The sequence below is a fragment of the Dicentrarchus labrax genome, unplaced genomic scaffold (assembly GCF_905237075.1).
Source record: "Dicentrarchus labrax unplaced genomic scaffold, dlabrax2021, whole genome shotgun sequence".
Taxonomy (NCBI): Eukaryota; Metazoa; Chordata; class Actinopteri; family Moronidae; genus Dicentrarchus; species Dicentrarchus labrax.
In genome coordinates, this window is record NW_026136720.1 from 8,207,608 (window position 1) to 8,235,141 (window position 27,534).

The 27,534-nt window shown below is 41.2% G+C and overlaps 1 protein-coding gene and 1 long non-coding RNA gene across 4 annotated transcripts in view; one reads left to right on the plus strand and one right to left on the minus strand.

Moving 5' to 3' along the window:
• The window catches only part of trim44 (tripartite motif containing 44), a 41,156-nt gene extending 32,547 nt beyond the window's left edge, over window positions 1-8,609 (minus strand). Inside the window, exons 1-3 of one of the 3 annotated variants that reach the window (XM_051383594.1) lie at window positions 8,106-8,609; window positions 6,629-7,266; window positions 5,219-5,296 (exon numbers count right to left, since the gene is read on the minus strand). In XM_051383594.1, coding sequence (XP_051239554.1) covers window positions 5,219-5,296; window positions 6,629-7,249 — 699 coding nt within the window. In that variant the 5' untranslated portion in view covers window positions 7,250-7,266; window positions 8,106-8,609. Of the gene's footprint in view, window positions 1-5,218; window positions 5,297-6,628; window positions 7,267-8,076 lie in introns of all 3 variants that reach the window. The other 2 variants (XM_051383593.1, XM_051383592.1) reach the window with 2 other exon arrangements.
• LOC127353966 (uncharacterized) lies at window positions 8,385-13,268 on the plus strand. The gene is made up of 2 exons (XR_007881403.1): window positions 8,385-8,471; window positions 10,475-13,268. It is a non-coding gene; the product is annotated as an uncharacterized LOC127353966 (long non-coding RNA).
• The last annotated feature ends 14,266 nt before the right edge of the window (window positions 13,269-27,534 follow it).

The following is a 27,534-nucleotide window of genomic DNA, read 5'->3' on the forward strand; positions in this document are numbered from 1 at the left end:
TCTCCCAATCTCCAGGACCTCCACAGAGCCCCCTGATCTCTCCTCGAGTCCCTGTGGCCTCTGTGGCAGATGGGAGTCATGATCTTGGATCAGTGCTCTTTGTGTTTGCGGAGCCAGGATCCCTCTGCCCTTGGACCTTTCACTCAGTGACAGAGCAAGCAAGGAACGAGCATTCATGCGTGCTAATCTTCATTTGCATTGCTGCAAGCTGAGGCCACGAAATGAGGCCTCGGGAGAGACGGCGGCACACTGCTTACAAGGGCAGAGTTAGAGTAAGGACAGGGGATGAGAGAGTGCACAGGCAGAGGCAGGACATCTGGCTAGCAGATTAAGAAAGTCAATTTCTTTTTAAAGCAAAGGTAGGATGCCAGAAAAAGCAGATTAGGAAAGCCAAATTCTTTTTCATTCTTGTTTTTAACACGCTTTGTATTATTACTGTAAAGCAGTTGTTGTCTGAGAAATTCATATTTGCAATGTAATCTACCAAAATGGTCATTTCAAAACAGGAAATGCCAACTTGAACCTCAATTCCATTCCTTTACAAGCAATATATGGGAGATGCAAAAGCTGAGCTGAAAGTTGAAATTCCAACTCCCTGCGACTGAAAATGTTTCTTGAGAGACAGAAAACTAAAAATAGACTTCTTCGACCTTTCTCTAACACTTCATGTGATTACAATATAGCAAGACACTCAATAGAATTAACTTCACACACACTAGTGTACTTGTGTGACTGTCTACAAAAAGGTTGTGCTACTCATTAGTGCTGATGAATAAACTGCAGAAATAGAACGCAAGCCCTTGAGAATTAAAATATTTTAGTGTAAAAAAAATAAATAAATGAACAAAAAAAACTGTGTGTCGCATTGCTTTGGTGAGACATCAGGACACATGGAAATGGAAAACAAAAGTTAACTGAAAACAGCTCAGAACAAATATCAAAGTAGCTTCAGTTTTTAATCTTAACCTCTCCAACTGCGCAGGCACTTCAGTGGGTCCATCATTGCAAATGCATTTTTGTGGACAAGGGCATTCTAATTTCTGGTTAAGTTTCAAAACACACAAAATGACACAATAATATGATGCCCGAGATCCTGCAGCTTCAGTGAACTGATGAAAAATGCAGATGCAGAATATATTTTTTGAAATGGGTACAGAGAGACGAACATGTTTTATGTAACTTTGATGCTTTTGTTGCACTGATGAACTAGAGTTCAAATGGTTAATTTCCTTTGAATTTTCTCACTACTGAATCAGAGCCGGCCCTGCTGCTTATACAGAAGGCTGTGTCGTGTGATGCTTTTTTAAAAAGGCCTAAAAAAGCATTAATAGAACATTAGGAGTAAATGGATTTGAACTGTCCTTGCCCATGGCAATGGTGGCCCTGTTCCAAGTGAATACTACTCTCTCTCATGCTCTTTTATCTCTTCCACAAATTAGACTCTCCAATTTAGCCTCTAAAACACAGCAATACATATAAAGTTGAAAAACATCAACATCAACTTCTTCAAAAGTCATATAAAGTAATATAACATGGGGAAGCCAAATAGGATAAAAGAGGTAGAGGAAAAATATGACAGAAGGCCCTTTGGTTTTATAATAGCAGAGTTTCAATATCGTGCTCTTTTTATTGGTTTTGAGAGAAGTAATGTCAGCCAAGCAACTTTCTGGGGAATGATACCAAGTAATTCAATTAAAATGCAGCGAGTAGAGATAGAAAGGGAATGACAGCCTTAAAGAGCAATGGGAGAGGGGGTAGTGAAAGGGAAAGGAGGGGGAAGAAAAGGATGAGGTAGAGAAGGACAAGAAAAAGCTAGATGAATAAACCTAACAGCAGCAACCAAGGCTTTTCATGCCTCTCCTGACTGCTCCTCAGCTGCGGTTCCCTAAGACAGCTTAAATGTGTCTGCTGCTCTTGTAGATTTTATGAGGCACGGAAAATGGATGTAGCTGCTGCACGCACACACACACACACACACACACACACACACATTTGTGACTAGGCTGATGTTGCCATGCAGCTTCCAGATATTGGACTCCACTCTCTATAGGCTGTGGAGAGCTGCTCCACAGGCAGCGTGTGCCCTAGATGACACCCTGAGAGTAAGAAAGTGAGTAAATAAAAAATGAGAGCGAGAGGTAAATATGCTGACTACCTGCTGTCCTGGTCTGAAGCCATAACATGCTTCACGTATCAGTTCCAGCTCTTTCACGATAGGTAATGCAAGTTGACTGGCTGAATGACGGACAGCCATCTAGGCCCCTCGTGTTACGTTATGCCTCTGGTCCTCCATTAATATGTATGCAGCCCCATCACTGTTTTTTTGCATTATATTCCATTTCCCTGTGGAGAATGGAGATATGAGCTTTGAGAGATTAAAATCCTCACACCTGCGGCAAAGCACATAATTAAGCGGCGTAGATTTAATAAGCAAACATCAGCTAAAGGGTTAAATCTTTGCATTCACTCTTCACCTCTGCGCAGACAGCTGTTCACACCTCTTCCTCTCTGAAGTCCTTTGCCACGCAATTCTCCACACACACACACACACACACGCACACGCACACGCACCTCTGATGGTTGCCTGTCATGCATAATAAGAAACGCTGACATTTGAGAGGACACACGGACAAATCCACCTAATGGTCTCCAACAGTGCCCTGTGAGTGAGCAGGTAAGTGGTTTTTGCCGAGCACACTGCACCTCTACAGTGTAACAGCACACGACTAAATGTCCAGGAAGTCCTTGGGGCAGCATTGATATTTCAGTATGATAATAGACATGAACTTAGATGGGGTGCCGGCTGCCAGTAGAAGTGCTACCTCTCGCAGGCCAGTCAAATTAACCTTCTACATTATGCCACTGTGCTTGGGTCACGTCTCCGCAGGTACTGAGAAATTCTCCTGTGTGCCACTGCTCTCCGATGGTTTCAGACAGACACAGTACTGTAAGCAGAACAAGAGCCAGAACAGTGCAGGGGTGGTGGAGAAAGACAGCCGCTGTCGATGGTGAAACCATAGTGTAGCGACCTAGCTGTTAATTCCTGATCCTGCCGCTCACTGTTACATCTCTCACTGCACAACACGTAACTGTCTGTGGCAGAACATGCCCTCACTGTGGCATCTGTAATGGAAATACAGCCACTGTTTTCAAGGTTGACTTGTCACGAAAATTCAGGTTGCAGCTTTTGTTTTGGTTGATATCAAGAGAAAAGTGATGGTGTGTGAAATGCACTAGGCAACCTGCTTTCAAGACTGGAACCTGGTGAATGTTAGACAGAAAGGTTGGAATAAGGTTATGATCATTATTTCAGCTGGTGACCGCGAGTATAGAGGGGTGTGCGACTGTGTAAAAGGATTTAATGAGAGAACAGAAAAAGTGAAATGTCTGTACACTGTGATGCAGTCTGGTAATAAATACTAACTTGTGAATGTTAGTGTTGATTCGCCACTATGGTCATTTATGAGGGTGTAATGCGTATTAGTGTTGTATTGGGCTATACTGAAAGGCGTCATAAATATTTTGTCCACCTCATTTATTTATATGGAGGGGTAAGAAATGTTAGAGATCCCCTACAATTTAATGCAGTATATAATACACTACATCCACCCTCTAAGTCATAAATTGAATACCAGGGTTTTTGTCAACTTTAGGCTAATGAGGGTTTAAAAACCACTACAGGGTATTCTGTATTCAGTATTCCTCACTATTTATAGATGACAACGTCTAAATCACAGTCATTTTGAAAATTCAACCTCTGACTTAGCACAGGAGTGCTGAGTCAAAGAAGTGACATCAACTGTAGCCTGAAAATGACATGACTCAGTAATCACACAATGATGCTATCACACGCTTCAAGTAGAATTATATCTGCAGAAACCAAATAGGCCCGATCTGTGAATGGGGAAACATGATGAATATATGGATTGAAATAATTGGCTCTCATGTTTACTACCCAATGCCTTTATGACATGATCTCTTTCTAATCCCTCTTTATCTCATTCTAGACTGCTGTGTCTCAGCTGCTGCAGTGTCTTTACTGCTGCAGTGCTTACTGCTGTACCCACTGAATTAGAAATGAGTAATGGCTCATTTTTTTGTGCTTTGTTATGGCTTCCTGGGCTTGAAACCAGGTTCAACCAAGGTTTTTGTTTTTTTAAACCTTAGCAGAAATCAGCAAAACTAATGGGATCCAGCAGAGATAACCTATTTCATAAAAATAGTCATTTAGCTTTTTTAAATGAGGCAAAAGTCATGACAAAATGAATAATTGCACATTCATGGTCTTCAAATCAGATTGTGACTAATCCAAACTGGAGGTGGTAGTAAGGAAAGTCATGGGCCGGGACAACTGAAATATAGAATTGCGTTTAAAATATACAAATATAAAAATGGACCTGTGGGGTCTGCAGTGTTAATTTGACAGGCTGACCGAGACTACTTGGCCTAATTTACGAGATAAGACTGAAAGTAGACTAACATTTTCCTTGGAGGCAGCCCTAGAATCCATGGCAACAAACCCTGAAGCAACTAGTCTATATTCTATAATGATGGATCATTAGTTTCAGATGCAACAAAACAAAGTGCTTGTTTTTTTTGGGGGTTTTTTTTTTCGCATATTGATAACTCTAGTCAGGAACTTTACATTTGTATAAAGAAATGGGCGCACAAAGAAACATGCTACCATACGTATGAGAATATGATTTGTAGGCCGGGTAATTTGGATATTGCACAGTTCTGATGGTATTTTGATTCATTGTTCAGCGCTTACCATCTCCTACTTGTACATTTTGAAAAACATGAGAGAAAAATTGCAATTATCACAGCAAAATTAACCTTCTATATATTTGTATTATTGGCTGTTGGCAGCTATTACAACTACACTGAATGCTTGCTATACTTGCTATAGGTGAATGTTGACATCTTTACACTGCACTGAGAAATATCTTTGTGGGAAAAATCAGCATATTCAGCCAAACCATATGGGACAATCACAACCATGAAAAGTAATCCAATACAAGTCATTCCTTGCAGGGAGGTCAAATCCATTTTTTATTGCTGCTGAGAAATTTCATTTGATAAAAGTGGGTTTTAGCTAATTATTAAATGAGAACAGTTAAGGGCAAATCTTTTTGGAGAAGGTTTCTAAAAATGGCTCTTATGTAAAACTTGTGTTAGAATTCAACACAGTGTTGTGGATGTAGGAGTGTGCACTCACCTCAGGATTGGTCCACTTGGTCTTGATCTTCTCAGCCATCTGTTGTGTACAGCCCAGAAGGTCATAACCCTGCCTGCTCTACAGGTGGAGCAGACAAACACACAGTAAACACAACAGAGTATGCCACTTCATAAAACGGAGCATGTGTAGGATGACTGAAAAATGATGATAGAAACACCCAATTAGCTGGTTATTGGTTAATTATTACTCTGTTTACAAAGAGTGTGAAATGAACTTAACTCTATGCAAAGAAAGACTGCGCACAAGGACACTTACAATATTAGTCATCAAAAATATCAGTACTGATAATGTGACAATATACTTGGGATGATGCTTTTCACGGATGTCTGCACACGAGAAAAGGCATAGTGCACCCTTGACAGCTTACCAGTCAATCACAGGCTACACTTTTACATAAAAAGTTGGAAATGCTGCATGCTCAATGCAGAGTACAGCCACAGGAAATCATATCAATACTCCCAGAGATAAAAGGTCATTTCGCATGAATACACTGAAACAGGATGAAGGATAAAAGCTAGAGTAAGTTTAGAGTAAATAATGTGGCCTTAGGCTGTGTGTGTGTGTGTGTGTGTGACCCCCTTTGTCTATCATCAATCCATATTTGGCCATCACGTAAGGGTAAGCCAGTGAAGAGTGCTGCTCTACTTTTGGTTTTCAGATGTACAGCCACTGTTCAAAATACTCATCCAAAGTCAGTCCTGGTGTCTGATACTATCACACCCTGTTAATTGGTCCTCTTTAAGTCAAGCTGCAATAACACAGTCCGAATATGTTCAGTGTGCTGATAACATCTGACTCTAAATGGAACTATAATCATCACAAACACGGTGCTCTGCAGAACTGAGCCTATAGTGATGATGGAGTTATTTTCAAAATCCAGCACAGGTCTAGCCCAGTTTACTGGACCTACTGCAATGCTGCACTGAACGTCTGGTGACTCACCGGACCCATTAAATCCTCCTGAAGCAAAAAGCCATTTGGGGAAATGGAGGAAGGTTGAAGCCATAATTGGTGCCAAGCCAAATGGACATTGGGAATCATTTATAATGTTTAATTTCCATCTCACAATTTTCATAGAAATTATTTATGTAGCTGTCTAACATAACTGCCATGTGGGTGATCATGAGACATTATGTTTAAAATATCACACAGTGGTGAGTTGACTTAAAGACTTCAGGGCCTACAGCTATTGGCATAATACTTCATACTGAATTAGAAATGTATACCCGGACAGGCAACGCTCTGAATACTTTATCTTAAACACTACCGAGCTGCAGATGTTGTGTCGCATGCCATTGTGATTAAGTACAGGAGAGGGCAGCGCATACAGTAAATCACATTGTGTTTGGACCATATATAAACCTGTCATGTTGTGAATGCGTAACTCACCTTCTGCCACACGTATGCTTCATGCAGGGTGATGATCTCATGCTCACGGTGCTCACCCTGCACAGCACACACCACACAGATGATCTTCTCATCTGGTTTACAGTAGAGGGAGCCTTCCTGTCCATGCTCCTTGCAGCGCAGTCTCTCTACTGTCACTGTGTCCCTCTTGCCAGCCTCTCCAGCAACCATGACCTCCTGCCCTGCTTCTGCACCCTCAACTCCATCACCCAGCTCAGCCTCCAGCTGCAGACCATTCTGAGCCCCTTCTTTTCTCCCAGCATCCCCACTCGCATCGGCATTAGCCATTGCCACCCCAAGCGGCACCATCCCGTGATTCGCACCAGCCTCATCCTCCCCTCCACCTCCAACTCTTGAGTCTCTGTTGGCGCCAAGTCCATTACCTTGTGTCTCCTCGTGGTTATAAGGCATTAGCGGGTGATGTGTGCTGCCGGCGTGTCTGTCAGCATGGATGGGGCAGAAGGCAAAGCTGCAGGTGTGGCACACTTGTGTGGCTGGCTGGGCCTCATCAGGCTCGCATGCATCACAAGACCCGTCCATCTGTGGCAGCTCCTCGTGTTTCAGCCCCATAGCTCCTTCCTGGGGTTCCCCTTTGTGGGCCATGGCGGCTGATGATAATTCTGGGGATAAGAGGAGTAAGTCTTATAGGACACACACAGAGTGGAGGACAGGTTAAAAATAGCGGTGACCTTCTGTGAACAGCTCTCATATTTGCACAGGGGAAAGTCCAAGATCCTCAGGACTAATCCCCTGTGATATAATATTCCCACAACTGATGATGATGTGTGGAGGGAGCCAAAGTCCACAGGAAACAGCATCCAAAGCAACACTACCACACAAGCTACACACACACAAAAAAAAAAAAACACAACATCATTTTTGCAAGGCCAATAAACAGGAAGACCCCATCTGCAGTCACTGAACTGTCCTTGTGTGCAAACACACTCACTTTGTTTACTGACTCACAAAGCGAAAGTGCTGAGTGTGAACGGCTGTACCCTCAGCATGAGCAAACACCCACGCTCTCCTTCCCTCACCTACCGGAGGCCCTGACCTTTCCGTGTGTTGTTCATTTCTATCGTTATGCCCTCTCACGACCTTTTCAGTCCACGCTGCGGGAGTGAAGCTGAAAGAAGAGAGGCCACGGTGCGTGCCTAGTACACGGAACACACACACACACACAAATAGTTTTTTTCTCCCCCCTCTGTCTCTCTCTTCACTTTCTCTTTCTCCTCGGAGCCTTCCTCTCCTGAGCTGTTTGTGTACTCTTTTTCACTGCTGACACAAACAACCGGTAGAAAAAAGTGCTGTAATGCACAGAAAACTCCCACTCTTCTTCCCCTTACACCTCTCTGCTATTCCTCTATGACTCACACACACACACACACACACACACTCAGGCATTTCCCCCCTCATTCTGTGAGGCTTACCAGTTTGCAGCTCACTGCAGAATACTTACTCGTCTGTGTGTCTCCCCTTCTGCTTGTTCTGTCTAGTGCTTGTTTTAGAGATAATGTGAAGTCAGTGGAGGAATTAGCTTGACGGCTAACTTCCTTAGCACAGCCCTTGAGCCTTGAATTCTATTACTGAGCTGTCGACTGATCTACTTTCACATTACAGCAGAAGATTAAAAAAATAAAGGGGGCTCCGGCTCCGATCCGACAGCGTTTACTTCCTTATTTTTATCAGCTGCTGCCTGCTTTTTTTTCCGTACTTCCTGCTTGTAGTCTCCGGTGTGAGAGCGGCAGAGACACACAGAGGCTGGAAAGAGAAAACCCGTTTGACAAGCACAACAAAAGGCAGTGAAACTCCAAACCGGAGGCAGGTAACGTGAGAGGGGAAGGAGATTCTCACAGTTGTAACGTCGCTGTGAATAAGTAGTAATGTCATGAGCGAGTGGGAGTTCTTCTTTTATTGATTTTAATAATAACTCCCAGCTGCGCAAAACGTAAGTAGATAGCTCTCTTTCACCGCAGCCATTTTGACACAAAAAAGTAGGGTAATCACAGGTGTTAGGAGTGAGACTAATTAGGTTCTGTTCCAGTTTACAGTCAGCCTCCCTGACTCTGGTTGACCTGAACTAGTGTTACTGGCGACACCTGTGTTTGCCGTACTGTTTCACGTCAGAATGGCTGCTGTGAAAAAGGTCTACTGATTCAGTCAAACAGGGGAAAAGGGCAGGTGAGTGAGGTTGACGTCAACTAACCTTAGCATAATGGTTCCTTGTAAAAGTTAGTGTAAGCTAAGGCTGTGTTTCTAAATGACACGTTGTTTTAAGAAATGCTGTATTCTTTATCGGAGTTTATAATGAACAATTGAGTCAGACTTTAAAAACCTTGTTGTTTGATATCAATCCAAATATAATAATAATAATAATAAAATAAATAATAATAACAATAATTAAAGCTGCAGGCAAATTTCGGAAATCATTTGATGTTTGCCGTACAAGGCTTACATTCTGTTTCAGCAGGTGGCGCTGTGAGTATGACTGAATATGATCCCATAGATATGTTCAGGGTGGGACTCTTATCAGACATGTACATTTTGGTGCAGATTGGATAAAGTACACTGAAGTTATGACAACTTCCTCTTTCTTGGCGAAAGATCGAAATCCAGCGCTACGCCATGGACACGCCCTTTGACGAAGACTCAAGATTTTGATAACTTTTCATTGTCATTGTCTTGAGATTGCAATCTGAAGTCAATCCGGTCAATTATCTCAGAGGAGTTCGTTAAAATACAACATGTGCAAATCTCTGCCAAATCCAAAATGGCTGACTTCCTGTCGGGTTTGGGGTATGGGTCCAAGAGGCTTTTTTGTACGTCTAGACATGATACATGTGCCTACCGATTTTCATACAACCCTGTGAAGCGGGATGCTGGGGCTGCTTCGTTGAAAATATTCCAGGGGGTGCTTTGGAGCCATTCGTGATACGTGTGCCAAGTTTCATGATTTTCCGAGCAAGTTTAGCCCACCAAAAATGTGATAAAGGGAAAAGATGAAACATCAACGTTTGCTGTGTTACCATGGTAACAGCGTTCAGCAAAAACTTGAGGCTTTTTTGATCATTTGGATATATGGGCGTACTGATTTTCATACATACTGGTGAAACCTGGCCTTGGGGCTGCAGTTTAGGGGGCGCGGTCAAGGCATTTTGCAGAGACCCATATCATCTGTACATTTCTCCTACCTTTTGTGCCGCGTCTCAAGAGATTTGGAGCATGCTGCGGCTGCCAAAAATGCTATTTATTGTGTGAAATAATAAATCCTTCAGATACAATAGTACCACGGTCCTCACAGTGTTACTGCTCGGGCCGAATAATAATAACCTAACCTATCAACAATATTCTAAATATATTAAATCTTTTTAGTTGTTGTTTCATAGATATTATTATTATTATTATTATTATTACATTTGTTAAAAAAGATTGAACAAACTCAGTCTCAACTATGGCTGCTCAATCTGAATATTATCAAAGTAGTAGAACATAAGGAGCATAACCAGTACTCAAAGACCTGGAATACTAATTAAATAAAAAGTGAGCGAAAGCAGTTTGTACTTCTATCACAAAAAGTAATTTCCTAGTAAGTGTTAAAAGGTGTTAAAAGAAGTGCATGTTATTAGTTGTGCATAGTTATATAATAAACTACAGCAAAGTGAGTGACAGCTACAATGCCAAACAAAGATGCATATATTATCTGAATACAGGAAAGGGTTCAGCTGGAAGAGTAAACAAACTGAATTCTAACACCGGCGTTAATGGGGAGTTTCTAATTATGATGTCTTTTTCCCCCTTCTGTTCACGTCCTTACCCTCCATAAACCAGCACTGAGAGACAATGGAGCAGGATTAGAAGTCTGGAGCGAGAGACAGAGAGATGAGGAAAAACAAGCTGTTCTCTGTAGAGAGATCTAAAGAGGCTATTGAGCCGGGCTTCACACAAGCAGTATTTGGCAAATCATTGTTTACTGTTACTCTGATTTGAATGGCACACCATAAATAACCATAAACCCCATTCCAAGTCAGCCTCCAGCATCCACTTGATATGGATGAGGCTGCTTTTTTTTGCCAAAGTTTTTGAGCTATTTTGAAGAGGATTACTCTTATATAAGGATTATCGCCACAAAAGATCTATTATAAGACTGTAAACAGATAGGATGATTCAATGAAAAACATATTTCACTGGCAAAATCAAACTTGCCTTGGCTTGAAATGTGCTTAAGGCATATTGATGTAACGATTAAATCTGAAACTGTGTTTTCAGGGGGCAGTTAATCATAACAGATGTATGACTCTGATTGGAGTTGTCGTTGGAATTGAGAGCAAAAATTAGTTTGCCACACACATCACAACAAGATCACATCCAACTGAATGATCTTATAGTACTGAACCACACAGCATGGTCAATATTGTTGTTATATATCTATATCTCTATTTATCTCCATATATTTATATATGTATATATATACCATATATCACCTGACTTTTTAAAAAATGTTTCACCACTGCATTGATTTCTTGAGGAGTAAAAGATGGCATCATCTTGCACACTGCATAAGACAATTAAAAGGCTCATTGACTAGCAATTCATTAGAATAAGCACTCAATATAAATACAATATGAGGCTACTGATAGGAACTGTGATTCCATCTTTCTCTACCCAGGGATTGTAGTGAAACAATCTGACACACAATAGAATAATTTGTTTACCTAAATTGTGTTTCTACAGCTCAGAAAAGCCTTTGCATGGAATTTGGCAACACAAAGAACATCAAGCTCTCAGAAATGGCAGCCAAGAGTGGAGGGGGAAGCTTTGGCAGACTAGCAGAGCAGACACAAAACACTTACCTAATGCCTCGGTTTTAACTATGTTTTATCGGCATGAGGTCAGTTGTTGGTCCCAAGATGAATTGTCCTTCTTTTTAACCGCACCAGTTGGTTGGAGGAACCCTTCTTGGAGTCAGTTTGCATCACTCCCTCTCTCTCTCTCCCCCTGTTGATATTTTGTGTGACTCCCTGCTCCTTATTTGCCCTCTGGATCATTCTCTAGATGCTCTTGACTTTTCCACAAGTCTCTCAACCTGTCATAACTGTGCAACATAAAACAGACTCAATATGTTGTTTTGCAAGGTTGTTTGTGGATTCCTGGAGCCTGTCTCGTGAAGGAAGATAAACTTGGCTGAATAAAACCTTCAAACCTGATCTGGAACATGGAGACTTGTATTGGGTTTTACTCAAGTATAGTTAACCAGCTAAATGAGTAATCCTGCTTTGTGAGATAAGCCCCTGGTGCTGCACTTGCTCAGTAATGTTTGTTTTCTGTGTGTGGGTTGGTAGGGAAAGGTAGGGGAAGGACAGCTGTCAAAACTTATCAGAGGCAGTGAGATACAGGTGAGGGAAGCAGGAAAAAAAAAGCACAGTGCAAGTAGAGCACATATGAAGGGCAGAGATATCCTGCAGCATTTTCTAAATATGGCTTACAATATTCTTCCAAGAATACAAATATGTACTCGAAGCACTTGCTTCAACACAATGTGCTTCAATATGCAAATGAAAACCATGTAGCAGAGTATAATTACAATTCACCAATCAATACACTGATTTGCCAGTTTATAGAATGCATTAGCTAAAGTTAGCTCTACTAATTCTAATTCAATACTTAGAGAGGTGCTGATTGAACTTTATGATCTTCTGCAGGCTGTTTATTGTAGTGCTGTTGCAGTCTATGCAACCGAGATATTTCTCATATTTAGTCTACCCTAACTGATAGAAACTGATCCTTTTCATGGAAGACCGTTTGACTTGTCGAAGCAGAAACAGCACAGACGGAATTGATAACATTAATGATGGCTGCATTACATTTACGTGAAACCAGCTCTAGGCTCTGGTATTGTGCATGCTCACTCACTGACATGGCTTACTGGGGCACTTAATGAAATGGAGCCATTGTTAATGTTATTAGTTACACCTGTGCTTTTCCTGCTTGTTTATTATATATAAGTTAACACCTTTCAAATAAGGTATTTCCAGCTCCTGGTTTATCATAGGACCATAGCTGTCAAATATTAGATCTTTATATTAAGTTGCATATATTCATCAATGATCAAATGTGCTTATATTGACATGGTTCAAAAATATACCTCAATGTAAAATGTAAAAGAGCACAGTTTTTGGTTATATGAATATATACAGTACATAGGTACACACTGGTTTATTTCTTAGCACCTTAGCAGTTCCAAAGTGCCTATTTCTACATTTCTCCACCTACCCTAACCTGTCTGTCTCAGAGCTAAGGTCATCAATTTTTAAATTGCTATTCAGCAGCCTCTATTTCACATTTTTTTTGGAATGGATACTCATAAATATGTCCAGAGTGCATTATCTTATGTATCACACAAAGCACCAACTCATTACTGTCTACTGCCAAAGGCATATCTAGCCTAATCTCTCTCCCCCTCTCTCTGTCGCCTTTTTGTCTCTCTCTCATAAAGTAAAAGGAAAATGCATTTTGCAACTTCATGAAAACAGAAACACTCCCTCCTACTTCCCACACTGTTGGCTGGGTGAATCTGAGTTTACATTTGAAAAATTAAAGTGTGTATGTGGTTTCCTACTTGAAATGTGCGCCTTTGGGATTTTTTTCTGAATTGAGAACATTTTGCTTGTCCTTTTTCCTACTTCTCCAAGGGGCATGTGTTTGCGCATGTATTACCAAAATTCTGACATTATGAGCAGTAGAACCTGTCACAGATGATGGTATCACATTATACACAATCTTCTCTTAACCTCTGTAAGGCTATTATACATTACAAAATCTCTTTATGGCCCTTGTCTCTATTCCCTAGAAACACAAAATCAATATCCAGCTTCGGGGCTGCAGCCTTCCATCAATAAGTCATTTAATCAATAATCCCTAGAGAGTAGTGCTTCACTGTTTTTGTGAGCTCAGGTTCTACCTTTGACTGGATTAGTCAAAGCAAATGGACTAAATGGAATGAGTAGTTAGAGAAAAACAGTAGATTATCTGAACCAAACTATTTAATTAGGATTCTTTGTGAATTTGTGTTTGTTAGCAATGAAACAACTTTAACTGACTATAAATGGATCAGTAGGGGTTTCTTTAAAGTAAATGATACAGAAAGACCAATAAGGAACAATATGCATTCTTTTATTACATAGTTTTATTAAAATCTTATAGAATATTATTTTGCAGACATGTAAGTAGGCTACACTTCACATTGCTGAGATAGATTCAAGTCTCAGTGAAGTAAACCTCTTATTAAGGCTTTCCTTAGACACTGAAGCATGATATGATATGGACAGACCGAACACACAAAGCAGATAAACTAGTGAATCCTCCATCATTGCCTTGGCTTAAATCAGTCCTCCACCCCTGCCTACCCCTGTTTGATCCAAACCCTGCTTTTATCAGCTTCTTACACACACTCTGTAACCACGGTAACTGTCTTACATTACTAGTCGTAGGGCAGTGATCTGCAACCAGTAGTTTACTGCAGGGTTCACGGTTCAATTTTGCCCAGAGCTGCAGAAATAGGGTGTCAGGGGACGACGGTAATAACATTGTTCAGAATCAAACATCCAGCACAGCTAATGCTGTATGATGACTTTGAATTCTCACCGCACGGTTCAGAGTGCGGAAGCAATTAAGCTCAAGCTTGTATTCCTCAAGCAAATTGAAATGTATCATACATCAGTAGTCTTTTCATTCGTTGGTTACACATGGGAGAGAATTTCCGGCAGTATAGATGAATTACTTTTTAAAATTTGTTTTGAACATATAGCTTAGCTTGAACAGTTTGGAGGTGGAAAGAGCCAGGTAGCAAGACACAGCTACACCGCATCCTCAGCAAGACTGTGAATAAACAAATGTATAATTGCTGCATATAGGCTCATATTTAACATTTATTTTATTAATTAGATAATTATTAATTAGTTCAATTGACAACATTGAATGTGAGAGCATTTTTAGAAATTATTATCATGTCATCTTAGGACAAACAATTACAGTGCTTGCTGGCGGTTTTCTGTCTGTTCTTTAGTAGTTTTTAGGGAGTAATATTTTTTTCTGTCATCAACTGCAACGCTATGAACTGTGGAAAAAGTGTGTGTGAGAACAGACATTGGGTTTGGACTGTGTGCTCCAGTCATCAATGGGAGAGGTCTGTTGGCTGGAGATGGGAAAGTAAACTCAATCTTCAAGGTTGGAAAGGTGATCTATGTATAGCTTTTATCTTAGGAAGTGGCCATCCTTGAACTTACAATTGGATTAATGCCCAAAAGAGAGATTTTGGTAATGGACCATGAGGACAGAGCTGCATGTAATAGGAATAGGAGTCACAGGTGTGAATATACAGTACAGCACTCCACATATCAGCACATGGTAGCACAAATAAACTGCCACAGTCAGGTGATGTCTCTTTTGAAGGTGAATTCATGTTTCAGGCCTCCACCAACTGTCATAAAAATAGTACAGAGCATAGTTGCTGCTGCTTATAGTGTAAGCAGGCAGACTATGCAAAACATTGTGAATCTTGACACTAAATATGTGGTGCACTTCTGGATTGCCAATGACACTGCTTTTACTGTACGGTGCATGGCGAGTCACTAGAATACTGAACAAAATATCATATGGCAGAGGCGAAGGTAAAAATACCATTTTCTATCTCAGGAAAATGTGCCTTATTTATACAAAGCTGCACATAGGGCATATCCCGGTATGAAATTAAAACCCTTTGCTGTCGGGTTTAATCTTTGTTTACTAAGTAACTAAATGTTCACTGAACAATAAAAGTAACTTACCTTGTCACATGGGATTGTTCTCAAACAAATAGTCTTAATTTGTCTCGACTTTTATGTCTTGAGTTAATAGAACATCTACTGTTTCATAAGGTAGCCCTGCCCTAATCTGGTTAAGATCTTCCGGATATATATATGATACTTGATTCTCTAAGAGTAGGAAAGAAATGAATCACTGACAATGGGAGGTTTGTCTAAGGTTGTTATGTTTTGGCTTTACTCATGACTTGCTCATTTTCTTGCTACATCTGTGCTTCTTCAATAGCAAACAAGTATGCACTCGCCACTGATTCACTGCAGAGTAACCTTAACAACCCTTTTTAGGTCACCTGCATCCAAAGCTTTGAAACTGAGGAAGAGGTTGTGTAAATAAAAATATGCCTGCAAAGTGAAATTAACATTAAATATAGCGTGCATGCAAGAATACTCAAATAAGTGTTCCCACAATGCTGAGATTAATGGCCTCTTTCAACAGTCATGCGTGCTTGCTCACAGCTGGACCACTGTCTGCCATGACATCATAGCCAAGGACACTGTTGGCGCTATATAACAATGACATTCAGTGTTTTCCTCTGTGGTCCCTCTCAGCAGGCCCCTAAACGTGGGCGCCGGGTCACAATGCTCCTCTGTGCACCCTGACGTATGGCATCCTGGCACTGATATGGCCCTGGAAAATTCTCAGGATGAACACCCGTGCCAAAAGCCTTCAAACCTTCCAAACCCTGGGATGGTGTCCTCTGGGGCTCATGCTTGATTGTCTGGGCCTCAGCTTACAAACTGCTGAAAGAGAGACAGCTCTAAGGTGAGTGTGTTTAGTGAGATAGGCAGAACATGTGAGAAATAGAAAGTGACACCTTTGAATAGTTTAAAATTGGCCTGTTCCAACTGGGCAAGAAATACTCCATTTGGCTGCCACACCAATCAGGCTTTCCCAGTTTTGAGTGTGCTGAAGATGATTTAAGGGTTTCCACACACTTCTTGTTTGGAAAAGAAATAGGAAACGCATTTCCCACAGAAACTTGACAACCAGTCTTTAAAGCAAAGCCTTTTCACATCAGAAACCTTTCATTAGCTTTTCACGTTGAAGCTGACCTTAATTTCAGCGGTGTCCTCTGATCACGGTCAAGCACTGATGTCAAGGTAACGCCACATCTGTCAGTCAAAAGGTGGCAACATAAACCTTATTCCTTTCCCTGACAGAGTGGAAATGGGGGAGATGGGGGAAGATGAGGGAGCGAGACTGCATTTGGCACAATCCCTGAGATAATTACAGATTTAAAGCCGAAAGAGATTCACACAATGTTCACTCAAACAACTACGCCCGAGGCCAACAAAATGGAGGAGGATCTTTTGTGTGTGCTTGTGTGTCGCTGATGTGACTGACGGAGAGTGGGGAGAAAGAAGAAGTCAGAGGGAGAGAGGGAGAGAGAGAGGGTGAGAGTAGGTTAGAATAAGCAGAGAATAGTTTTGAAGAAGGGTGGGGTAATGTGGATGGGGGGGGGGGGGAACAGTGAATGAAAGGATGAAGATTGAATTTCGTCTTCACAGGCGAGAACACTGCCTGTGAGCAAACAAAAGGATGAAAAGATGACCTGCCACTGTTCTCTGACTGACGGTTGGACAGTTCCCCATCTTCCTGATGGAATCCCCTCCCTCCGACTCCCTCTCTTGTGGCAAGCCTCCAACTGTCAGTGTCCAATATCAACTCTTAAAACAATTACTGGACTGCCAGAGGGTGGACATAGTGCCGAGTCAGCAAACAAACGTGGAAGACTACCTGTCACAGAGCGTCGAGGCAGCTGAGGAGAAAGATACAGGATTAAAGGAAAAAGGGGAAGCACAAAGAATGGATGAATCATTTTAAAAAAAGGAAATCTAATGACAGTTAAGCTGCTTATTAATTTGGCTGACACTAGGTCTATGTGTGTGCGCACGTGTGCTTGTGTGGTCTGTTTGTCCCCTGGAATGCAACACTAGTCACAGCAAAAGCAGATTATGAGATTAAGTGGTATGCTTCTGGGAAATAAATAAAAACACGGCTTGATGAATGAATATAGTCAGCACAATGATGCTAGAAAGAAATTATTCTGAATTGAACTTTAGGGGGAGTGTGGGTATAAGGTATGAATGAGTCGCGTTGTTTGGATATGCATTCCTGTATGATATTCTACAGTACGCTGCGTCGTGTGAGATAGAGGGGCAGACGGGTTACTGTCACGTTTGTAATGGCTTTACTGAGAGCAGGGAAATGAATCGCTAAATCAGTAGGATTGATAATCGCCTCTGGGTGGGAAATAACCTACAGAGAATCACGATGACTTTGCTTTTATCTCCTGTGCTTACAGAGTCGCCCGTCCCACTCAAGATTGCCTCGCAAGTACACCACGTAATCCCATGGGATTAAATTGTTTTTACATGAAACATGTGTAGCATCGCAGTAGAGGAATTTGTAAACCGTGGTAAATATAAAATCAGGGCTTTGATGTTAACCACTGCAGGGCCAGCTATCCTTTTCCTTTTCCCTACTTCCTTTCTGTTTCTATCTCACGCTCTCTCTCTTTCACCCCTCTCCGGTACCCTTTGTGTGTTTAGAAATAGGATCTTATAGCCTAAATTGAAAATTAGACTGCTCCACAACACTCAACACATGGCAGCAGATGTGTGGCAGTATGTGAGAGGGGGGGAGGGCAGAAAAAGTGAGACGGAGGGAGGGATAGACTGAAGGAAGGAGTCAGAGAGAGGAAAGGGAATCGTAGGAGGGGAAAAAAGAAAGATGACAAAGGTGGAGAGAGAGACAGACAGAGACAGACGTAGACAGAGACAGGGAGAGGGAGAGAAAGAGAGGGAGAAAGGGGAAGGGAATCAACAGACAAGACTACAGAGGAGGAAGAAAGATGAGAGACTGAGGGGAAGGAAGAGGAATGGAGAGGAGTTTAGAGGCTCTCAAACACTTTGCACTCCCAGCACAGCAGATGCCACATTCTGTCTGGCACAGTGATCTGTGGGCCTGCTCTATTTATACCCTCACTGTGTCACTTCAGGGCCAGCACAACACTCTGAAACACACACACACACACACACACACACACACACACACACACACACACACCCACACACACAGGCACACCCACACCCACACATCTAGCATCAGGCTTTAGCAGCTCTCCTGCAATGTCTGAAATGAGGCAGGTTAGAAAGGCTCTCTGCAATGTGAGGGCATACACAGACACAAAATGAGAACAGGATTTTTTTTCTATATATATCCACGAAAGGATATCGTACGTCTGTAGAAGCATTGAAAGTTCAATTTCAAAGTTCCTCTGAAACTCGCATGTGAGAGAAGATAAAGATGCAGGTTTTGCTTTTCATCAGTGCCTGGCTGGTTTTAGTTGGCAGAACAGACCATGAGAAAAAGGAGAGCGAACAAACAGTGGTCTGATTGAGCAGCGGGAGAACCGGAGCCTTTTGGATCGCCCTGGTTACTGGGAATAACACCCACACGTTACATCAGCTTTCCACCTAAACAATGAGTAGAGTTGGGCAAACCAAAGAGGAAAATCTTAGTGAGTGTTAAAACAGAAAAGGAAGGGTGGAGGGCACGAGAAAGGAAATAAAAAGAGAGACAATTTGGACATTTTAAAGCTGCAGCAACAAATACAAATAGTTCCTTATGCGCTTTTCTTTAAAAGTGTGTACATTTCTAGCACTAAAGTATGATGAGAAGATTGTGTATGAATTATCACACAACTTTATTCTCATCTTGGGTAGTTACTCTCAAGAAGGCGGAGGGAAGGCTTGATAACAGCACAGCTTTAATTTACCAAGCAGCATGCTAGGGACAGAAGCAGGATGTCTTTTCTCATGCTATATGTGTAATCTCATCTATGAAGCTATGTTGCATTGTTAAGAGGCAGCACCCGTGCATGTTAAATGGCCTTTGTTTGTAATCAATCAGCCCAAATGTTACAGAAGCAATGCAGGGTTCATTACACATCCGGCTCAGAGAAACGACACCACTCCACACATCCATCAACCTCACACACCACGGGGCCCTGCAATATAACACTAGCTGGTTGGGAATGGAGGGCGCGCTCACACACGAAAAATACAAACACCCTCACACATATACAAATATAGACAGATGCAAACGTCCACACACTCGCACATTAGTCTGTGACCTATGATGTTATATGCAAAGTCACACAAACAAATTTCTAATAGCTCAGAAGGAGGTGGCATTTAAGAATAAGGGGAATATTTTATGCAGGTGCAATAAACAAGGCTTGGAGGCAATCTTTGAAGGGTCACCTTTAATATTATGAAAAATGAAAAGCTAAATCATGTCTTTAATAGTTCTGTGTGTCTGCTGATGCGTGAGAGTAAGAGAGGCAAACTTCAAAGATGCAAACCCGCCACCTATATCTGGTCATTTAGGTTACAAAAAAATGTAATCAAAGCTAAAATAACTGTGCATTAGACTGTGTGTAAACCACTGAGTACTCCAGCTGCCAGAGGCACAGACGGGGAAAGAGAGCTGTGCATGTGTGTGCACCAGTGAGTGTAGGAGAGAACAACAACAAACTCTGCACTCCTCTTTGAAGTGGACCGTATCACCTTCCCACCCCCGCTCTGCTTCTCCCTTCACTGTCCATCAGCAAGCCATAAATCCAGGCTCTCATCTGCCGATCTGCCTCTGAAGTTCAGGAATGCCCGAGTGGGATTTGAGGCCCGGTGAGTTATGGGAACACCTGGGAGGGGTGAATGGGAGTGGGGGGGGGTGCATCAGGCATCCTTATACCTATGAAGGGTAACATGTTGACAGCCAACAAGGCTGATGGATTAGTTCTGGTGGTCAGCTATCTTAGGTGTGGATAATATGCCTTTGAATCACAGAATAAGCGTGGAATACAAGCCTGCTGACTGTATGCACACACCCATACACGCCTATTGTTTTTACCAGACGGGAACATGAGCATGAAATATAGCCCAGCGGGAACTTCAGATGGGAAGAAATGGCACAGCATTTGGGGATAGCAGAGAGAGGGCTGGTTTTGTAAAGGCTGAGGGTTATAAAAACAGAACATGGCCGGGGTCGTGGCCTGGCCTGACTCTGTCGTTCCTGCACAGGAAGCTCACATTCTTTAAGCCTGCACGCTCAAAGTCACCAAACTGCCCCTTTCCTGTCCCAGCAGAGTCCCTACGTTGCCCTCCATTTGTTTGTCTGTCAGTGAGAGCAGAGGATTGTTTGAATCTGTGTACCAGGTGTGTGTCTTTGGCTTTCTTTCGGTCTCCTGCTATATGTTGTGCACATAATAGTATGAGTGTAGGGCTGCAACTATTGTGTATTGTATATTAATCGTTTCATTATTCTTTAGTCTATATAAAACAGTTTTCTCAGTCCATTCAGCTGTAGAAAACTAGCTAATTAAGCTAATATTAGATCCATGAATTGGTTGAAAACAATGACTCATTTTAAAATGAGAACTCTTAAAGAGAGAAGAGAGTCTTAAATATGCACTTGATGGCTATAAACATGTTATTGTGCTGCAAGATGGAGAACAAAGCTGCATGTCCACAGCAAAAATTCACCATCCTCACCAGCTTCATGTAGAAGACAAAGAAATAAGAAAAAAATCATTGTTTTGTAACATTATTGCATAATTATTGTGTAACATTTAGGAAGATCTATTGGCAGAAATGGGATATAATATTGATAGATATGTTTTCATATAATCACCTGAAAGTAAGAATGTTTTTTGTTACCTTAGATCGAGCTGTTTTTCTCTACCGATGCTGTGGTTCGCCTTCCATGGAGGCCACCGTGTTTCTTCAGTAGCCCAGATCAAACCAAACACTGGCTCTCGATAAGGGCGTTCGCATTTTTCACGTTTTGCGGCCACCGTACTTTCTCCTTCAAATTTGGAAGGGGAGAGTGACGCGAGGGAATTGCAATCTGCAACTACATCGCTATAGATGCCACTAAATTATATGCACTAGCACTTTAAATGTAACCTGTAACCTTACAAAGTAAATAATGTGCTCCTTGTCCTTTGAATGATTAGTTAACAGGTTGTCAGCCAGACGTGCTACTGATTGCAGTTTATGTTAGACCAGATAAACACTGTTTAATCCATTCCTTACACGTTTGCGCTTGTGTTTATTTTTGGAAATACTAAAAAACAAAACAAAAAAACATTAGCCTTTAAACTCTTAAAATCTTTCTTACCATAGCTGCATGCACACCACTTTAACATGTGGAGAAATCTGAAGCTTGACAGACCTGCTGTGCTTAGTTACGGTTGCTAAGCTATGAACGGATAATTGCTGTTCGGGGGAGGGGTTTCGCAATCGGCCAATTTCCCAGAGCCCAAGGTGACATCTTCTGATTGCTCGTTTTGATCGAGGAACAGCCCATATCCCAAAAGATCCCAAAGATACTCACTTGCAATTATATAAAACATACTTAGATGATTAATCCATTATCAAAATTGATGAAAATTAATTTTCTGTTGATATTTATATACTAAAATACTACTACTACTAATCATTTAAGTATGTGTGTCCTTTTGTGTGTGTTTTTGGTCTGTAGTGAAGTCATTAAGATGACATGATTATTGCTCCCTGTTACCTCCATACATGACAGGCAAAGCAGGAGGAACATAAAAGTCAACACACGCAAATGAATAAATCACTCTCTTTGTCCTTGCTGGAGATTTCTGTTTTCTGTCTTGGTGCATCTCGAAGCCAATCTCTATACCTTTCCATTTTTTGATGGGAGGCCATCAATTTCGCCATTAAAATTGAGTCGTATACAGTAGCTGTAGTGTCCAATAAACCCCCCTCTTGTCTCTTTTTAAAGGATAAATGATATAGAGTAAATGAGGTGGTTCAAAAATCGAAGTAGTAGGAAAAAATGAAAGGAAACAAAATGAATATACTAGATATTCCCCTTGTGGTAGACAGTGCTATATTACAAAGGATTGTGGAACCCTAAAAAGATTTAGTTTCTCTTTCAGTAGCATTGATTTTGTGGAAGATGTCTTTGTAACTAGCCAGGATGATTAGCCCCCACACGCAATCAATCAATGCCCACAGGATCTTAGAATGGCAATATTTGCACAGACCAAATAGATGAGAAGAAATAGAATGAGAAGTGGAAGGGAATTAAGGGAAAAGAGTGCTAGAGAGAAAAGAAAAGAGTGAAGACCTTATAAAACCAAGACAAGGACAGCAGCCACGTCACTATATCAAATCCTTTTTGTTTAGCTGGATTCAGGCTTGCCGATTCACAAAATGATATGGCCCTCTAAATTTCCTGTAACCCCGCCTTGTCTGTCAAGTGCTCTTTTTTCAATGAGAGGATATTGAAACCTCCCACATGCAGAATTTCAGTTCTGTTGCCAAAGGATGCGTGTTGTGTAACCTATAAGGTTAAAACACAAAGGTTTGCTGCTTGAATTGCCACTCAGTGGGGAAGGAAGTGAGCCACTACACCCTGTATTGTTTCCCCTTTGGTTAGGTTAATGTAAGGGTGTCATGAAGTGCTAGACACTAAGCCTCACCCTGCAGTCGTGTCAGAGTATAATTGCTGTGGCTGCTGGCGTGGGAGGCCTGGATGTCTCAGAGTTGTTATTTGAGATGAGTCAGGTTACAGGTGTGAAAGAAAAGGAATGTCTTTGGGAGAGGCAAATTATCTTTAAAGCATACATCATAACATATCATTAAGATTTGATTCTAAAAAAACACGGAGAACAACATGTGTGATTTTGTTTTTCCACATTTTCTTCCCAGTTTAGTCACTAGTAATTCAGGATTGCAGGTTTCTTCTTCCATTGCCTTTGTTGTCACGCATTACTACACTTTTTTGCTTATCGCCGCCAGTAACTGTGAATCAGTGGAACAGTGTACAGTGGGTGCCAGAAATGTGTAATGGTATGCCCGTATCAACGGGCATTGGCACTGCAAGTCATAAGGCTTGTGTACAGACAACAACTCACTCGTAATAAGGAGGAAACCTTTAACTAAGGTTTCTGCACTACCAAGCAGTGCTTCAACTCTACTCTGTTTTTAACTTTTTAAACCACTAAAATCACACAATCCTGAATTTATTTTCTCACCCGGTAAGACCTGGTGAAAATCATGGCTGGCTCCTATCTCGCTTAAAGGCAGGGTTATCAGGGTGCTTGTGTGACGCAGACAACAAGCATTGTTAAGACAACTGAATATAGAAAATACTGGAATAATTAACTTATAGCAGAATGTTGTGCAGGCAGGAAAGATATCAAAAACAAAACAAAAAAACATTACTCACAAGTCTGCACCTTTTTGTTTTAAATGAAAACCTGAAGAAAATTGAGATTTCTCTGAGAACAGCTGGCCCAAATACACAGGGAACTGAATTATCCTAAGGAAATTCCCTTAGGATAATTCAAGGTAGCAATGCCATCAAGTGATATTGTTGTCAAGGACAGAAAGGATAATAATGTCTGTGAGAGCTGAGATTGCCTGGCTCGCAATGCAGCCAAGATTTGTACCCATGCCTAAGTTTATAAAATCCTGAGGTAGAATAACCATGAAATCACATAAGCTTCATTAACTTAAATGTATATAGTTGTGTCACATTTTTTATACATTACCCCATTCTGCCGTATCCTATACTAGTGTAGTCCTATCTCACCTTCAGTAAGGCATGTCCAATCTTGTTCAAATGACAGTGATACTGCAGAGTCAGCCATAACCCTCCTAATGTTTGTCTCTAGTGAGCTCTTCCCTCTTCCCCCATCTAAAGAGAGAGGCCAAGCACCTGGACGCAACCCAAATCGACTGCCTGCCTCTTATGTCGGTCTTCATCGCAGCGTGCCCGAGAGCCCTCCTTTTTCTATCCATACTCCTGACGACCTGTCTACTTAACTGATTGACTGTTATGACATTTCTTCACAGTTAGCTTTAATCATTTCACCGTAACAGTGTGGCATTATGGAACGAGGCAAGCTGGAGCGTTTGTGTGGTACAACAGCATACTATGGTGGCACAAAGCGCAATTTACATAGAAATGACCAAATTACTAAGCACTGGCGCAGCCAATGGGTGCTATAATTCAAAACGACTACTGTGACCACATGCAGGTCTCCAACAGGGTACAGCCTCCGGCCAACACTAACATTCAGAGAACAAGTGGTCAGCTAGAAGGAAGGAATGTGCTGTTTCAGCAGGTTGTAGGTATTTTGTCATCAAGTATCACACGTCCTCTTACCCTTCTGTGTATTGATTCTCTCTGCACTTCAGGCATGGAGAGGACAAACCCCTTATGACACAGTCAGAACACAGCGAAAAAACAAAAAGAAAAGAAAACTCCTGAAAATTAACAGACATTTTCTTGCTGTTGAGTAGGAATATAGTTTTATAAATTCTCATTTAAAATCTAAATAATAAGATGTATCAGTTAGAAAAAGTTTGGGTTGCTAAGTGGTGCAGCATTTGCATATACCTTTTCAGAATTAGAAAAGTCAGTCACATTCTTGTTAGGCAGACATAACCATATGCCCAGCCTGCTAATTTGGACCAATCAACTCTTTGTCTGGCACTGGCCAATTCATAACCTTCCCTCACAACATTTGCATAGAAATATCTTAATTACGACCACAGTCTCCGGTAGGTGCAGGTGGCCATGAGAAAGACACATTCAACAGCAAAATGATAGATTATCTACACCTGAATGTGATCAGTTATTCTTTCCAGGAAAATACAGAAAAAACAGTCATTTCCATAAGCAGGCTAATTCACATTTACATAGAGATGAATCCAAATGCAAATTAACGAAATGGCATGTACTCAAAACAGGTCCCCTGGCTGCACTGAGCCATCAACAGGCGTCACCCAGAGGAATATCAAAATCCATCAAGCACGTCAATCAAATGCTGTGCAGCACTTCTGTTAAAGTAAAGGGGGGTAGCAAGGCAAAACATTTGAACACAACAAGGTTCTTACAAGGTAGCTAATGTCATGCCTGGGTAATCCTTGATTTAATAAACAAGACTGAATTTTAAGACATGTGCTACGATGACGGAATAAAGCATATGCTGAATTTAGCTCCTTTGCTATGGTAAAGTGTTTCATCCAAATGTGCTGTTGGCATTTGGAGGGCCAGCATTACACACTTACATACGCCATAGCATCAAAGCATATATAGATATATTCCATTCTGAAATACAACAGTCTATTCTCTCAATAATATACAATGCAGATGTTTTACATGAAATCAAATGAGGCTTTGTGATGACATTCTACAGAAAATCGTCTGACATTTTGGAGACAGAGCTTGAGGGAAGCAGCATAACAAATAGGATGGAATTAAGTGGTGAAATTAATCGAGGATTTATTTTTATGTATGCTATGACTGGCATGAAGCAAATCGTATTAAAGGAAAATAGAGGGAATCCAAATTGAGGTTAAACAGTTCTTGTTTCTGAAACAGTTTAAGGGATTATATGCAGATATCTATGTCTATTTGTACACATACCGTAGGCTATATGATTATATATTACTCCAAATCTAATAATAACCAAAATGATGATGAGGAATATAATAAAAGATCCAGTAGTCATGACATAGTGAAAAAATAAACTAGCGCCTTGAAAGCAACAGACTTTTCTGATGGAAAAGTATGAGTAGAATGTAATCTTTTCCATAATCTGCAAGCGTGGCAGCCCTGAGAGAGTGGACAACCGCTGGACAGATATATTAATCTGCTCCCTCATGTAATATTTACTGTGACAGAGCCCTGCAAAAACCAATTCTTCACCCAAGGATGGACATTTATTGGCTGAAGACATTGGCCATCACAGTTAAGGGAAATCTCCTGTTCAAGAAAGGGGAATCTGTCATAGAGGTTTACATTGTCATACACACACACTCGTCACCCTGATTCATTCTGATTTTTCAAGCACTTGTGGGCTATCACAGCTGACTTTAAAAGTAAATCCATATGGCAGAGATTAACAAAGCTGGGTGTCCCTTGTGATGGTTCCAGGTGCACACGCTTGTTAAACTGGCAGCTTGTGATGAAATGTGACTACAATCCAAAACTCACACCTGTGTATAGTAACCAACTAGCCAATTTTACCACTGAAATAATAAGTAAAGACAAAGAAGACATCGTGAGATTTGACTTAAATTAATTTGGACGTACACATGCACAAATGAGAACGGACGAGGTCACTTCATTTAACACTTTTTTCCCTGTCTTGTTAGCGGAGGTATTTGCAGCCCTTTTCTGCCTCTGTTACTCATTACCTTCTTCTTTGTCTTGAGAAAGAATGCCCAGAGGTCCTGACCTTATGCTTTCACCCCTGGTTTGGACAAAGCCAGGCTTTGTGCCAGATCTCCAGGCACACCATAGCCTGGCTGTCAAGCCCTTAAACTGCCAAAGCCCCTCCAGTTGTAGCCCAGACCCCCCAGTTTACCCTTCATGGCCCGTATCCACTCAGCTGTGACTAAGTGACTCTCCCCCTAGTATGTTCTGTGTTTCATAATGAAATCTCTCAGTCATGCGCAGGAAGTTCCCTGCACTGTGTAGCCAAGAAAGAATGCCAGCTATGTCCGTCCACTCACACATGGCAGGTCCACTGGGAAAGGGTCCGTCTAAGTCAGTTAGTCACCTGGTGCCTTTTTTGTCCACTCATGCAAATTAGTTTGGTGTCATTTAGAAACTTCTTTGTGTTTTTACAGAGTATCTAAAGTTAAGCTTTGACACTTGATGATGATGATGACATTTTAATATTCTGGTTAGAATTAATGATTTCAGTGTTAGAGGAATAGTTTGACATTTGGAGAAATAGAGTTAGATGAGAATATTGATACCATGCTCACGTCTGTCTAAACAATACAAGTCTACAACCAGCTGCCTGTTAGCTTATCTTGGCATAAAGACTGGAAACAGTATGAATGCAACAAAAAAAAAATGCCTACCAGCACCTGTAAAGCTCACTAATTACAATGCAATAACTTGTTTTTGTGCTTGTGTAGAAAAAAACCAAAACAATGTAAAAATAAAGAGTTATCAGTTTACAG